General features: G+C 39.4%; 1 protein-coding gene across 1 annotated transcript in view; it reads left to right on the top strand.

Annotated features, from left to right (window-relative positions):
• The window catches only part of Rlf (RLF zinc finger), a 55,725-nt gene that overhangs the window by 20,984 nt on the left and 18,445 nt on the right, over nt 1–16,296 (top strand). The window contains 3 exon segments of the mRNA NM_001427447.1: nt 1,202–1,283; nt 6,029–6,161; nt 12,809–13,011. Coding sequence (NP_001414376.1) covers nt 1,202–1,283; nt 6,029–6,161; nt 12,809–13,011 — 418 coding nt within the window.

The following is a 16,296-nucleotide window of genomic DNA, read 5'->3' as shown; positions in this document are numbered from 1 at the left end:
AGGGTCTGCTCCCTTATTATCCTTCTGGAGCTCAGGCTGTAGGCGGCACTGCTTACCTCAGCTGAAGTCTCCCCTGTAGTCAGTCATTGGTGAAGATGCTTTCATCTAGATGTCCTTCTTAGGGGTCTCAGGCTAATCAAGTTGGCAACCAGAATTAATTATCATAGATTCAGGATCTGGAAGCAGGTTATGCTTGAGAAATACCATATTCTTTGGAGAAATACTGTGAAACTTTGCAACTTGATTACATTTTTTGAACTAAAAATAATTTTACCAGCACAAAATATCGGTATAGTAAAGCCGGCCTAAGTGTCCACAGTCATTTAGCTGTTTAACATTAGGTTGCCTGATATTCATCTCAACAGCTATTCCGCCGTGGACTGGTGCTGTCTCATTTAGATCCTGCATTGTTGAGTAAGATACATGCTAGTTAGAATGCAGTCTGTTCATTTCGTCTAGCCCTACCTGTTTGTATTCTCTTCACCACAGCTGAATCTGACATTTTTGTGGAAGATTAGTATTCCCTATTTATCCCATTGTTCTCCCTAACAAGTCCCACTCACTTCCTGCCACATGATATCAGTCTCTACAGGCAAAGTAATGTGCTCTAAGGTTTAGGTGAGCTGTTAGGGTTGACATTTTCACTTGCATTACTGACATATTTGGGAATCCTCTAAAAATCCTTTTCTGTTACTTCTTCCCTGTGCTGGGCTATTAGTTATCATAGAAGGAAGAGTCATTTTTGTTGGGTTTTAGAAGTGAAGAAATCACTTTGCTGGTCATTCTGTTTCCTCTGCAAGTGATAGAACTGAAGTGGATGGCAGGCTGCATCTCTGTCACTGTGTCAACTAATGCCCCAGTGTCCTGAGATCTCGCTCTTGGTCTGTAGGTACCGAGCAGCCTTCCTATACAAGGGAGCACTGCTTAGAATATGACGTTTTGTTTTGTTTTGTTGTTGTTGTTGTTGTTGTTTGTTTTTGTTTTTTTTGGAAGGCTCATATGTTTCCAAAATGTATTAAAACAACAATTAAACAAAAGCATTATAGTTTCTCTTGTGTTTTTTAATACTTGAAAAACTAATAGAACAATTTTAAAGAGTATAAGTACTTAAAACAAGTATAAAATTCTTGCATATTTTTTATGCAGTACTTAATTATTACTCTAACCTCATTACATACTTACATAGTTATTTGTATTGTAGGAGTTGTTTTGAATTACTGCTTTCAGTGTCTGAAAGTGAACTGCCCTGTGAAGTCTGGGTACCATTCCTTCAGTCTTTACAGGTAAGAAATTCTCTGTTTAGTTGTCCAAATATATTTAATTATTCTCAGCAAAGAAACTTTGAAACTTAGAACAAAAACAAGCTAATTACATATTTGTATATTTATGATTAAATTAAAATGTCCAGATTATTCATGATATAGCACCTTGTCGCTCGATATAAATCTCTGGATCAACTAAACTAGTTGTACCCATAGGAGACCATTGGGCTCTCACCTTTCTAAGTGGGTAGAACAAACTAGAAAATGGCAAGTGTCCTGACCATCAACAAGTGTCAAATGATCTGTTGAGGTAGAAACTGAAAAGATATTTTAAAAATACACTTCAGAACTAGGGAGATGGTTCAACCATTAAAGTCTCTGCCTTGCAAGCACGAGGACCTGAGTTTGGATCCCCAGAACCCATATAAAAAGCCAGGTGTGTTACCATAGGTCTATAATCCCAGGGATGGCAAGGTGGGAAACAGAAAAGAGGATCCCTAGAGCTCATGTCTACCTAGCCTAGCCTATGTGGCAAAGCTCCAGGCCTCTTGAACAAAGGAAGTTGGTAAAACGCTGGAGAACAATACCAAGGTGTTGACCTAAATATGCACACACCTACGTATACACACATACACAAATATACATTAAATAATATCAATCATTTAATTACTGATCACTGCTCTGTACTTTTATTTTAAATATGTTCTTTAATCAAGTAAACCTTACATTGTGGAGATTATTTGAATCTCCATTCACAACAAGGAGGCACACTGAGGAAAGTTAGCTTGCCCAGAGTAACGCCCACCTTCCGAATCAGACCCCTTTATTAATGGCTTTATGCAGGACACACATTTCACAGTAACTTGGACCGGTTTCCTTTCATATGGACACAGATAAAGATTGGTATGTTAAAAACATTTTAGGGATTTATTTCCTCTGAGCTACATACTACAAAATGGAATGATTGAAGAGAAAAATGAAGAAAATTCTTTGTCATTCCTGGCCTATTTGAAACTATGTAATGCAATCCTGATTTCTCACATATCCAAACAGCCATTAAATTCATCTTTTGTGTATGGCACGCTGATTTCTGCTTTTGTTTGGGATTTATTTGGGTTTAGTTTTTTTGTTTTTGTTTTTTGTTTGTTTGTTTGGGTTTTTTGGTGTTTGTTTTTTGTTTTTTGGTTTTTTTTTTTTTGGTGGTTTTTTTTGTTTGTTTGTTTTTTGTTTTTGTTTTTTTTATTAAAGCTGATCACACAAGTAGGTTGCTGAAATCCAAACTGTCCTTGACTCAATCTGTAGCCCAGACAGGCCTCAACCTTGTGACAGTCCTGTCCTCGCCTCATGAGTGCCGGAATTGCAGATATGCCCAGATGAACACAAGTATTTTTGTCTGGAGGCCTTAGTTTGTTCCAGGCGTGTTGTGTTCTGGCCTTCCAGAATGCACATATACTTAACTCTTTATTTTATTATATTTTATTATATATTTATTATATTATATTTTATTATATCCTCCCTAGACAAAATACTCTCTTACGCTTCTTTGTTTTCTTAGTGTTTGCCTGAGTAAAATAAGTGCCTCTTCGTCCCCCAATGTAGGTTTTTAGTAGTTGTTAAATCTGTGGGATATAGTTTTGAATCTTTTCAGTAAATTTAATAAAATAGCACTGCAGATAAATAAGAGGCTTGGCCCCTGTTAAAAACCAAAATTAAACTTTTTCCTTTTTTTGGAGGTAGGGACTTGTTATGTATGTATCCTGGGCCAGCCTTTGATCTTCTTTTCTCACCTCCTAAGTGTTCTGATTGATAGGCATGCCAGCATGTCTGGCTTTTTGGGTTTCATTCTGTTTCATGCTCCATCTCCACCCAGAATATGAATCTATATCAGTGAAGGCCTCCGATGGCACCAAGTCCCTTGACCGATGTGCAGCCTCATGTGTATTAGAAAACCTATTCTGAGCAAGTTAGTTCTTGTTTCCAGGGCAGGAGATTAAGCTATGTGGCCTTGCTCATGCTGTCTGAGCACTCTTACACTGAGCTACATTTCCAGCCTGGTCAGGACTTTTGTTATTGTTCATGGTATTGTTGTTTGGGGGGGGAGGGTTGTGTGTTCATTTGTTTGTTGAGATTAACATCTGTATATGCCACCTAGGCTGAATTAGAATTCACTTTGTAGCCCAGGCTGGCCTTGGACACAGTACTCCTATGGTGGCCATACAGCTTGTTCTTTAGTTTTTATTATGAACATGCAGCTTATTCTACATGACAATGACTTTGCTCCTTGACAACACATGATACTCTTTTCTGCATGTGACCATGAATTATTTAACTAAATATCTCCTGTTGGTTTTAATGGTATGAAACTGAAGGACTTGCTGCCGTCTCAGTGTTCCACATCTCAGGGTATAACAGTTGTACTTTAAAGAACCTGTGCTGGCAGGATGGCTCAGTGGGCGAGGCTGCTCTTTTCCTGCTAGGCCTGAGAGCATGAGCTTAAGCTTCAGAACACACTTGTTAGAAGGAGAGACTTAAACTGCCACGTGTCCTCTGCTGATCTTCACAAGTACTGTTTTGCACACACATCCCCCCAATAAGTAAAACCTTTTAAATACAAAGTTTTTTAAGTATCTTTATTATAATGATTTAACTAATTAATCAGTCAATACTTGCAACAAAAGTTGCTCTAAATGAAATACATTCTGAGTTTAACAATGAAAAAGTAAAATATGTGGTGTGGTACCCCTGACCTTATTTCACCTTAGTCCTGGGGAGTGCCAATAACACCAGATTTAGAGAGATGGATGGGAGGAGAACAACCATTTACATGTCAGTTGCTGTTTATCACAGAGTGATGATATTTTCTTCATCCTGTTTTGTTTTTCAAGGCAAACGTTTTTCTGAATAACCCTGACTGTCCTGGAACTTACCCTGTAGGCCAGACTGACCTTGAACTCAGAGCTCAACCTGCTTCTGCCTCAAGTGCTGGGACTAAAGACTTGTGCCATCACTCTTCTGGCAGGCTCTGTGAGCAGTGACCTGATAGTAAATCCTAGAGTTTCATGTAGACTTCTCGTTTTCACTGTGTTCAGGGTAAAGAAGTCTAAAGACTAGTCAGTCTTTAAAAGGAAAATTGCTGTGTTAACAATCTAAAATGATATCAAATAATTATAAATTAAATATTGATAAACTATTACTGGAAGTCTTCCCCTTTTTTCTCTCATTAGGTTTTATGTAGCCCAGGCTGGCCTTGAGCTCTTGATCTTTCTGCTTCTTCACTTCTACTTACTAATTGCTGGGTACGTGCCACTCTGTCTCACTGTGTAGGCCTGGCTAGCTTAGAACTCCAGATGTGCCTGCCTCTGCCTCTCAAATGCTGAGATTAAAGGTTTGCGCTGTCATACCTAGTAGCAATTACATTTTTAAAAACTGCGAATAACCGAGACCTTAAAACATCTAGTATAAAGCCACCTCTTATTTAAACAATAGATTAACAAGGATTTAAGTAGTTGGAAATCAGAGCTGGAGCTGAAGCTCAGCACTGCCCCTCACCTCAGTGTCATACATCAATTATTCCCATATGGTAATTATTTTACTGTGCTGCCTGAATACTCTACAGGCCTTTAAATGAAGTCAGCTACTGCCAAGGTTATTAGGTCCAGCCATCATAGTTATTGGGATATTTCAGATATTCAACTCAGGTATAAATTGATTGTGATAATAATTTTACATGAAGGAAATTCATGAAAACATTTTAAATACATTTTTTAAACTTGGTTGGGAATATCCCAATAGCAAAGCACAAACATTACTTTCTCTCCCTCTCATTGTAAGCGTTGAACACTGACCTCACTCAGACACGGATAGCGTATTGAGCTGTATATGCCCCAGGACTGATCGATCAGGGTCACAGATTCACACAATAAGGTTATATAGGGTTTTTAAGCCTAAAATCCACAAACATTTGTGTCAAGTTATTCCACCAATCAGGATTTAGAGACGGGGCTTTGCTAGGCTCATGTCTTTGTTGTACACTTCTGCTGTCCCCATTAGTTGTGGTATTCAACTGGCAGGGGATTTGCCATGCCTAACCTTATTGTCTTTTTTTTTCCCTTTTTTTTTTTTGGAGCTGGGGACCGAACCCAGGGCCTTGGGCTTGCTAGGCAAGCGCTCTACCACTGAGCTAAATCCCCAACCCCCTAACCTTATTGTCTTAACTTGTCAGTCAGGATGGGACTTGTCTAACATTTTGTCAACCAGGATGTCAGTTACCCATGTACATGTCTCTTTATGCCAGGTAGCATTGCAGTTCTCAGGGAGGTCTCAGGAACTTAAACTTTACTCAACCCCTACCCAAAATGGAAGTCTTATTCCAGATAGTTTCTGATATTGGTACAGATGTCTCTCTTATGTTGGGGTCCATCTCAGGGGCAACTTATAAAAGCAAATACCATAAAAGCTTATACACAAGTGCAGGAAGTGTTGCTGGGTGGTTGGTTCAGGTCCAAGCTCATTGTGTGTAACTACTGACTTTTATCAAGGGCACAGAAGACAACAGAATATGTAATCAACCTGGACGTGAGAAAGTTTCCTTATAATATGAGTTACAGTACAAAATGGCAGGCTAACAGTTAACTAAGCTTTTAGATTTAACCTAGGCCATAACATTCCATCTAGGAACAAGTCCTTTTCAATTTATTGGTATTTAAGTTGAGAAGGCAAAGCTTTGTTAATTAGCTTCTCTTCTAAATGTGCTACTTTCGTTTTAGGAGTCCCATGATGCATTGTTGGAGTTTGGAAATAATAATTTACAAATACTGGTTCATGTTACAAAAGAAGGAGTATGGAAAAATCCTGTTCTTCTTAAAATTCTGTCACAACAGCCAGTAGAGACAGAGGAAGGTAAGTCTTAACACATCATTGACCATATTGAGTTCTAAGAGATTTGGAATTGGTTATTGATTAAAATTTTCTGAGTTTTTTGTTTTGTTTTTCTGAGTAGTAGAAAATAGTTGTGTCTGTGTGTGTGTCTGTGTGTGCGTAGCACACTAGAATCCCAGCAAGCAAGCAGGAGCTGGAGACAGAGGATTGGTTTCAGGTCAGCCTGTTAACATAATGGAGACTACTAGCACTTGTTACAGTGAAAACCTGCTTCAAACAAATTTGTTTGATATTTTACTTTTTTCTGTAAGAATTGTTACACTTTTAGTGTTGTATGTCTTGTTGTATTTGTTTCTTTTTTTAAGTTGTCACATTGAATAATGATACTCATATGGAGTTCCTGAAATGAAGATTAAATTGTTATAGTTCTAGGATAAACAACAGATTTCAGAACAATATCCCAGTTAGCTAACATTTTATTAAATGTGACTATTGCATTCAGGCCTTTTTTGTATAGTAAAAAGTTTAGCATAAGGGTTTTGGGTTTTTTGTTTCTCAAATAATTTTTAAATTGATTTTTGGTGGGTTCACATGCCATAACCTGTTGTGTGTTCATTCAGAGGACAGTTTTATGGGCTAGGGTCTTTCCACTTTTTCATGTGGAGAATCGTACCGCAAGTTGCTAGGTGCTCTTGTTTGCCGCACTAAGATGTTTAGATTTGCTATTAGTTGTGACCGTTGATGATTTGTTTGGAAAAGATAATTTTCCTTTTTACATGTAGGCAAGTGGAGACTAACAAATCATGTTTGTTATCAAAAGAGCTTAATGGTAGGGTATGCTTTGGTTTTGTTTTGTTTCTCTGTGTAGCCTTGGCTGTTCTGGAGCTCACTCTATAGGCCAGGCTGGCCTCGAACTCACAGAGATCTTTCTGCCTCTGCCTCTGAGTGCTGGGATTAAAGGCATTAGCCACCACCAGCCAGCTTATGGTATGTTTACCATGGACGTCCTAATTGACTAGTGTACTTCTGTTGATGTGGAAGGTCTGTGATGTATCATAGTGTTCCTATGGCTACTGAGTAGCAAGAAATTGCCTTTTAAGTTGTCTTGTTTTATGTATGAACATTTTGCCTGCATATATATATGTATGTACCCCCGATCCATGCCTGGTGCACACAGAGGCTTAAAGAGAGGAGGGTATTGGGAATTCCCTGGAACTGAGTTACTGATAGTTGTGATCCACCATGGTGGGTGCTGGGATTGAACCTGGGTCATCTGGAAGAGCAGCTATGTTCTTAACTAAGCCATTTCTTCAGCCTAGCAGTAGAAATTCTCTGCTATAGTCTCTCTTGGATTTTTTTCATGTGTATGAATGTTTTCCCTGTGTGCGCGAGTTGTGTGTGTGTGTGTGTGTGTGTGTGTGTGTGTGTGTGTGTGTGTGTGTGTGTGTGTGTGTGTCTGCAAAAGTGAGAGAAGATTTTGGATCCCCGGGAGCTAGACTTCTAAAAGATTGTGAACCACCATGTAGGTGCTAGGAATCAATCTAACCCAGGTTCTCTGCAAGAGCAACTAGTGCTTTAAAATGCTAAGCTATCTATCTCTTCAGCCCCTTTCATTATAATCTTACAGAATTTACAGGGTCTCTCACTATGTAGTCCTGGCTGCATAGAACTTCCAGTATAAACTATCTTGGACTTGAATTCACAGAGATCCACTTGTCTCTGCAATTAAGCATTGTTTTGAATTCAAAAGACATTTAAACATTTTTGCTTGCCACCCAATGACCTATGACCCAAAGCCTAATGACCATATTTCAAATCCTGGAACCCATGTAAAAGTAGAAGGAGGAAACTAAGTTCTCTGACTTCCACATAGATTTTATGCACAGCACACAAATACTAGTAAATTTGGAAAGTATGCATACAAATTGTTTAAAACTGCACCCTGTGATAAGTGCCAGTTGACTCTGAGCTGATGGCTAAAAACATGCAAAAGGTCATAGGTGTGGAGGCCATTTGTGGTTCACTTTGGCCTTGAACTCTCTATAGTCAGAGCATGCAGAGAGTGTGTGTGTGTGTGTGTGTGTGTGTTTCACATGTGTGCCTGGTGCCTGCTGAGGCCAGAAGAGAGGATCAGATCCCTTGAACTGGAGAGTTAAAGATGGCTGGGAACTGCAGTGCTGCCACGTAGGTGCTGGAAGCAGTGCAAGAGCAGTCAGTGTTCTTAGCCATTGAGTCATCTCTCCAGCACAACGACTTGAGACTTTGTTTTTGCTGTTTGTTTGTTGGGGTTTTTTTTTTTGTTTGTTTCTTAAAATCAGCCTCTCAAATGTTGAAAATACAACAGTGGTGGAGCACATTGCCTAGCTAAGAGCTCCTTTTATTTTGTTTTTTAAAGATTTAATTAATTTTTTAAATTGTGTGTGTGTGTGTGTCTGTGTCTGTGTCTGTGTCTGTGTGGGTTAGAGACTGGAGCTCATCTGGAGCTAGAGTTACATCTGTGAACTGTTGCGAGTTCTGGGAATTAGACTTTGGTCCTCTGAAAGAGCAATACGTGCTCTTAACTTCTGAGTCATCTCCATCCCTAAGAACTCCTTTTAAACTAAACCTTAAATGTGATTGTTTTCAGATGTTAAGGTACAGATAAGATAGAGTGTCTTACTGTCAGTAACTGTTTTCTTCCCAGCATCTGTGGCTGGGGATTAAACCAGAGCCTTGCTCTTTGTCTAGATGTACACCACAGCAACACAGGGATTCACAGTCATTTTACTTTGCAACACTAGGCATGAACCAGTACCCTAGACATGCAGGATAAATGCTTGTTGAGCTGCCTTCCCAGCCCCTAGATTCCTTTCAACAGATAAATGTATTGATAAGTAACTAAGAAATAAGTATCTAAGAAATATAGATACTTTTTTTTTTTTTTTTTTTGGTTCTTTTTTTCGGAGCTGGGGACCGAACCCAGGGCCTTGCGCTTCCTAGGTAAGCGCTCTACCACTGAGCTAAATCCCCAGCCCCGAAATATAGATACTTCTTAAGAAAGGGAAAGAAGCCAGGAATGATGGTACACACTTTAGTCTCAGGTCTCAAAGGCAGAGGCAGGTGGATTGACCTTACTGCCCTATTTGAGCTTGAAGTTCATCAGTGCTGGCTGGCCAGCAGAACTCTAGAGAGCTGCCGGACTCTAAGCTTCAGTAGTGGCGTTACTACCTCCTTTTGTGTGAATCCTGGTATTAAACGCAGTTCTGCAAAGCAAATGCTTTTTATCTAGTGAGCATCTCCCAGCTCTTGAAATGACCTTTTTTATTATTATTTAATAAAATAAAATAAGCTAAAACATTATTATTTAATGGTTTGTTTGTTTTTATTGAATTTTTTCCTGTTCATTGGTATTTTGCCTGAATGTGAGTATCTCCCTAGAAATGGGGATACATTGTGAGCTGCCACATGGTTGCTAGGAATTGAACCTGGGTCCTCTACAAAACCATGAACTGTTCTTAACTGAACAGCCATCTCTCCATCCCTGAACTGACTTTTTTTAATGCAAGACTGAGCTGTGTTGAAAGTAGTAAGAACAAGGACTGCTGGAATAGCAGTGACAGAACTTCTCGACCAGCAAACTTGAAGCTCTGGGTTTAGTCCTTGTCCATGTGCTGTGGTCGTGTGCCCAGCCTCTACCATCCTCACATTTAAAACGTGTAGAAATTGTTTAACCATTGTAACATATTGAGTGGAATGGGTTTTTTTCTCCTAAAAACAACAGCAGTGATACTTAGAGTCACTGTTCTGTGTTGAGTATTGTATTAGTGTATTCACAGCTCAGCACATCTACAAGCAGATGAGAGATCACACATGCCCAGAGACCATGTAGTTGAAATTGTAGAATTGTGTTCAAACAAACATGACTTTAGAAGTATTTGACTGAAAGTTAATAATCCTTACATCACTAAGTCCATGGTTCCGTAGAGAATACAGAAATCCAAACATTGTAGTTGATCACAAATTAGTAGCAGAAGAGCAGAGAAGATATCAGAGATAAATAATGGTCAGTAATAGTGAACACTTGTTACATGCTGGCTTTTGTTCTCTTATTTATATCACTCCCATTTCCTGTATGATTCTGTGATTTCTCCTTAAGGTAAATGAGTTTTACTAAGATTTTATAGATGAAAACTTTCAACTCCAGAGTGGTCAATGAATTTGTATCAGAGCAAAGCTGAATCCTCAGATGGCAGTCTTCTCACCCATTGTTCTGCACGTACAGAGAAATCTTAGTGTGGCAAGAGATGAAGAGTATTGTGCAAATTTAGCAGGACTGGGGGCTTAATGGTAACATTCCTGTTTTCGAGTCTGTTGTCTCCTATGAGATTCCTAAGCTACTCATAGCCTTATAACACAGATAGAGCAGGGTCTGATAAGGGGCAGAACACAGTGAGAGGGAGTCTAGGCAATGAGGAGAAGAGGTTTAAAGAGCTGCATGGCCAGGGGCAAGTAACTGGAGTAGCATAGAAGAATGCTACGTATGAAGTTTTGTTTTTTGTTTTGTTGTGTTTTGTTTGAATACTTGACAAAACATTACTGACAAAAGAATAAAGAACTATTGATGGGGGAGCTGTATTATTTTGTGAATTTAAATGATTATTAGTCTAAAATGGAAAGGCTAAGGTAAATGTGACATTTTCCCTACATGACTTTTGACTTTGGCTCCATTTTATACAATTTAAAACCAAAAGCATATGATACTGAGACTCACGCTCTGCCTGCTAAATCTGAGTCTTCAGAGTTGGAACGCAGAAGTAGTTAAAAAGTAGGCACAACTTCTGGAGAAGTTTGGCACTTTAGGCCAGAATTATTGAACAAAGCCTTTAACCTAGTAGTCCTACTTCTTGGGCTTTGTTTGTTCTGTTTGGTATATGCTCTCGTGAATCACATCATTATTGATAACTGCTAAGATTGAAAACAGCTTGGAAATGGGTCAGTAGGGAATCATTGAGATGAATTATAGTACATCCAAACAGCGAGGTTGGTTGACAGCAACTCTAAGAGATTGGTGGTAGAATGAACTACTATGTCATTTACTTGGTTGGTCAAGAAAGGGACTGTTTATGGAGGGGTACAGAAAAAAATGAAAAGAATTGTTTCTCTAGGAGGGAAACTAAAGTACTGATGTAAAAATAAAAGGGAGTTTTCTTGCTTTTGATCTTTCTTTCTTTCTCTTTTAAATGAATCTTGCAGTCTGGAGAGATGGATCTGTGGTTGCTTTCAAGAGGTCCTAGGTTTGATTCCCAGCACACATGTGGTGGCACTACTCTGTAACTTAGAGCTACGGATATGGTACACATTTAAGCACACAAACCTGAATATGAATACATACATACATACATACATACTTACATACACACATAAAAGAATCTTTTTTGGTCTCTCATGCTAGGATTACAAGCATATACCATCATGCCAGGCTTAGGCCGTACTTTTAGCTTAAAGTTCTAGGAAATTGTGGCACTCACTTTATTTAATCTCAACAAAGGCAAGTTCAAGGCCAAGATTGGTCTATATAGAGCATTCCAGGCTATCCAGAGATAGATACAGGAAGGCCCTGTATCAAAAAAAAAAAAAATTAAAGCTCCATCTTTAGACCTAGAGTCCGAATCTGCATTTAAGTAAGTCTCCTGTGTTCTTAGGGGCCATTTTCAAGTCTGAGAAGCAGTGCCTTAGACTAGCCACCTAAAGCGGTTTCGGCTTAACTTGCTTGAATGCAACATTAGTAGGGAAGGCTGTATAATGTCACAGATTGCTGAGTGGCTTTCCAAAGTGTGTACTAAACCAGGCGTATATATTTTATAAGGGACTAATTATTCATAAAAGGGTTCTCTGGTCAAATCAGCTTGGGAAACACTGGGCTAAATATACATGAACAGTTTTATTCATTGCAGGACTGTTCAGAGATTTGACCAAGGAATCCTTTTTTTTTCTAGGACTATCTCTCAGGTCTTTTGGTCGCTGGAACACACTTTGAGAAATGCCTGGTTTAGAGGAAACAGCACCACTGGCTTTGGAATCCTTGGCAAGTGACCTAACTTCTCTGAATGTTAATTTTTCTAACTTTAATCTGCGGTTATTACTTGCCTTGGTGGTGGTGTGAAGAATAAATGAGATATAAGAACATTTAGCATAAAAGTTGGTGCCTCATATGCATCTACTTGGTAGTAGTTAATATTGTGTAGGCCACTTGTTTCATTTTCTTGAATTTATTTGCACTTATAGTTGATTTCACTATTCTTAACTGTTCTTTACTGGACTTTGCAGAAAGTGAGAGGGGAGATGATTGAATAATTCTGAAATATTGACAGTTTCAGTAAAACGTTTGGTGTTTATAATAAAACTAACATGAAATTTTTTAGCTCTATTTTCCTCTTGCCTTTGTTAGAGGAGTCTTGAGACTAGAATAAACACACATTTATAGCAACTCAGGATTCAGTAACAACAATTAGAGGCAGGAGAATCATCAACTAAAGGTCATCCTCAGCTGTATAGTGGTGACCTTGCGGCAGCCTGAAATTCACCAGTCTCAGAAGGAAAAAAGGCAAAAGCAGAAAGATGAAAGTGTCATCACTACTCTGCCATGTGGTATATTGTCATACTATTGCATTTTTTTTCCTTTTTTGTAGTTAACAAATTGATTGCACAAGAAGGACCTTCCTTTCTACAAATGAGAATCAAACATTTGTTGAAGTCTAACTGCATCCCCCAAGCCACTGCTCTATCAAAACTGTGCGCAGAGTCTAAAGAACTTGCGCAGGTATCATGTTTTCAGCAAGCCTATGTCACGTGCTTGTGCTCCATGCTTCCCAGCGAAGAGGCTATTCAGGAGGTGAGTGAGTGCCTTAGGTAACTGTTCAGTCTGGTTGTAACTACGATGTGTCAGCACAGGCATGGCATTGTTTATTTCCCTTCATCCAGAGTGAAAGCCACAGTTCATCTTTTTTTTTTTTTTTTTGGTTCTTTTTTTCGGAGCTGGGGACCAAACCCAACAGTTCATCTTTTATGCCACAAAAACCAGTGCTTTAGCCATCTTGTCTACCTTCAGCTCATGCAGTTGGGATTGGTATAGTTGGGTTTCTAGTGGGTAATTAAGAATGTTCAAGTGAAGTTTATAAGTGTTTACAAGTACTGCTCTACCGTGTAATCGTCTGATAGGAAAGTAGCTTTTCTTCTTACAGTTCGAACTTTATTGGATTTAGGAAATTATTAGGTTAAGGAATAATACAAGGAATGTGGGACTTGATTTTTAACTTAGTTAACACTTTGTGGTTTGGCCTTCTGCAACACAGAAGTGCAGGACTCTAAGATCCATGAATATACTTTACTAAAAATTAACTGGTTAAACTGGACACCATGGAGTACATTTTTCAAAGTAGACAAATTTATTACTTCAGAATGTTTTGTAACATAGATTTTAAAAATATACATGCATGCATGCATAGAATGTGGCTAGAAAAAAAACTACCTAACATTTTCTACCCTCAAGTTATTTTATATTTGTTCTTAAAGTCCTGAAATAGGGCATTAACCCAATAGAAAAGTAATATTTATATGTAGTTAATTGATATCTACAATTGTGTAGTGTTGTAAAATTATAATAAGGTTGTTTTCTTCTTACCCCCCCCCCCTTGGTCCGGCACCGAAGTGCCCCAAGATAGCTGGTAGACATCTTCATCTCAGTCAGCAAAGCGTCTCACCTGCTCTGCTCCATCCCATAGCACACTGCCAAAGACCTCTCTCTGAGCCTGGCAATAATCTCTACCCATCCAGTTCCCCAGGCAGGTTTCCATACCAGAAACACACTCTTACATTTAAATCTGCACATGAAAGAACACACAACACAATAACCTTGGATCCAATTGATAAGATATAATTGCCCACTTAAATATACAAAGCCCAGTACACATCCATCCCTTAGAACGTTCATAACAACCTGTAAAGGTACAGCGTGGAACCTTAACCTCAGCGTCCATGTTGTCTCCACAGCTTCTCTGCAGTTTCCTCCTCTCCTCTCCTCCTCTCCTCCTCTCCTCCTCTCCTCCTCTCCTCCTCTCTTCCGTTCCAGTCTCCTCCTCTTCCTTCAAGCTTTTCTCCCGCCCATCCTTCCTTCCTTGTTCAATGACAGGCCTTGTTCTATCCTGTACCTGCCTCACCTGTATGACGACATCATCCTACAATGTAGTTATTATGTCACATATCACAAATAACATGTCATATCGTCTACTATCTGCTAAATACTGTATACTATCCACTGAACACTAAATTCTGTATTCTATCTGCTAATAATATACTACATATCACAAACCACGTACCACATATGGCATAACACAATCATATATAAGAATATATATGTGTGTGTATTATACATTATATATCATATATCACACCCACTTACCATATACCACATATATTTTACACATTACATGCAGTACCTCATATATCAGTCATTATTGTACATTATATATTATATAGATATCTATAGTTAACACAAAAGTGAATATTATCTATATTTAAGTGATAAATTAACATCATATATGTCTGGTCATTTTATTTTAGAGGATTAAAATTTTATGAAGAGTAATGCAGAATAATGTTACTTCACTTGATCTTTTGGAAAACTGGGGGGTATTTTTTTTTTAACTTTTTATTTATTTATTTTTACACTCCAGACTTTATTCCCCTCCCAGTCTACCCCCTGAGAGTTCCACATCCCGTACCTCCTCCCTGCACTCTTCCTCCCACCCCACTCCCCATCCCAGTCTCCACAAGGATGTCCCCACCCACCCCACCAGACCTCTAAACTTCCTGGGCCCTCTAGTCTCTTGAGAGTTGGGTGCATCTTCTCTGACTGAACCCAGACCTGGGAGTCCTCTGCTGTATGTGTGTTGGAGGCCTCATCTCAGCTGGTGTATGCTGCCTGGATCCAGTGTCTGAGAGATCTCAGGAGTCCAGATTTATTGAGACAGCTGGTCCTCCTACTGGGTTGCCCTCCTGCTTAGCTTCCTCTAGCTTTTTTCCCTAATTCAACCAGAGGGGTCAGCAGCTTCTGTTCATTGGTTGGGTGCACATATTTGCATTAGCTGCTTGTTGGGTCTTTTGGTAGGGCCCTTTTAGTGAACACCCCATAGCCTCAGTAATGGTGTCAGTTTTTGGGGCCTCCACTTGAGCTGGATCCCACTTTGGGCCTGTTGCTGGACCATCTTCCTCAGGCTCTTCTCCATTTCCATCCCTGCATTTCAGACAGGAAGAATTGTAGGACAGAGCTTTGGCTGTGGGATAGCAACCCCATCCCTCATTTGATGCCCTGTCTTTCTGCTGGAAGTGGGTTCAATAAGTTCCCTCTCCCCACTCTTAGGCTTTCCATTTAGCCTCCCTCCCTCCCCCCTTTGAGTCTGAGAGTCTCTCACTTCCCAGGTCTCTGGTACAATCTGGAGGGTCCTCCCAACTTCCTACCGCCTGAGGCCCACTATTTCCATTCTTTCTGCTGGCCCTCAGGGCTTCAGTCCTTTTCCCCCCACCCAATACCAGATCACATTCCCCTCTCCCCCACCCCCATCCTCTTTCCCTCTCCTGTCCCTTCCTCTCTCCCACCTTGTGGTCAAGGAGTGCATATAATGTTAATAAAATGATTGAGTCTTTAAAATCTGTTTTATCAATTGTCTCATTGTCCTTAGAAAGTGTGGATGGAGTTAATTCTCCCCAGATGTGTAATAAATCACACAGAAGACCAGGAACGCTCAGGCTTCACTCCGTTAGTTACTTCTCATCTCAGCTGCCATTCCACATTCAACCAACCATGAATCCTTACTTCTACACTGAAGCATCTTTTTATAATTGTGCGTGTGTGCACACAGGTGTATACGTGTGTGATGTGTTTTTGTAAGCATGCATGTCATGACATTCACGTAGATGCCAGAGGATAAGTTTTGATGTTAATTCTCTTTTACCTGGTTTCTGGGAAGCTCTGGTCACTAGGATTGTTTGCAGGTGTCTTCTCTGCGAGCCCACTGCCAGCTGAAATTTATAACTAAATGTAGGCACCTCTAAGATCTCTACTACATAGTAGTTTCTAAGTTGAAATTTTCCCCTGTATCCTGCTCTGTTTTTGTTTCTT

The sequence above is a fragment of the Rattus norvegicus genome, chromosome 5, assembly GCF_021556685.1.
Source record: "Rattus norvegicus strain SHRSP/BbbUtx chromosome 5, alternate assembly SHRSP_T2T, whole genome shotgun sequence".
Classification (NCBI taxonomy): Eukaryota; Metazoa; Chordata; class Mammalia; order Rodentia; family Muridae; genus Rattus; species Rattus norvegicus.
The sequence above is the reverse complement of the archived record's forward strand: the minus strand, read 5'-3'. Positions and strand labels throughout refer to the sequence as shown.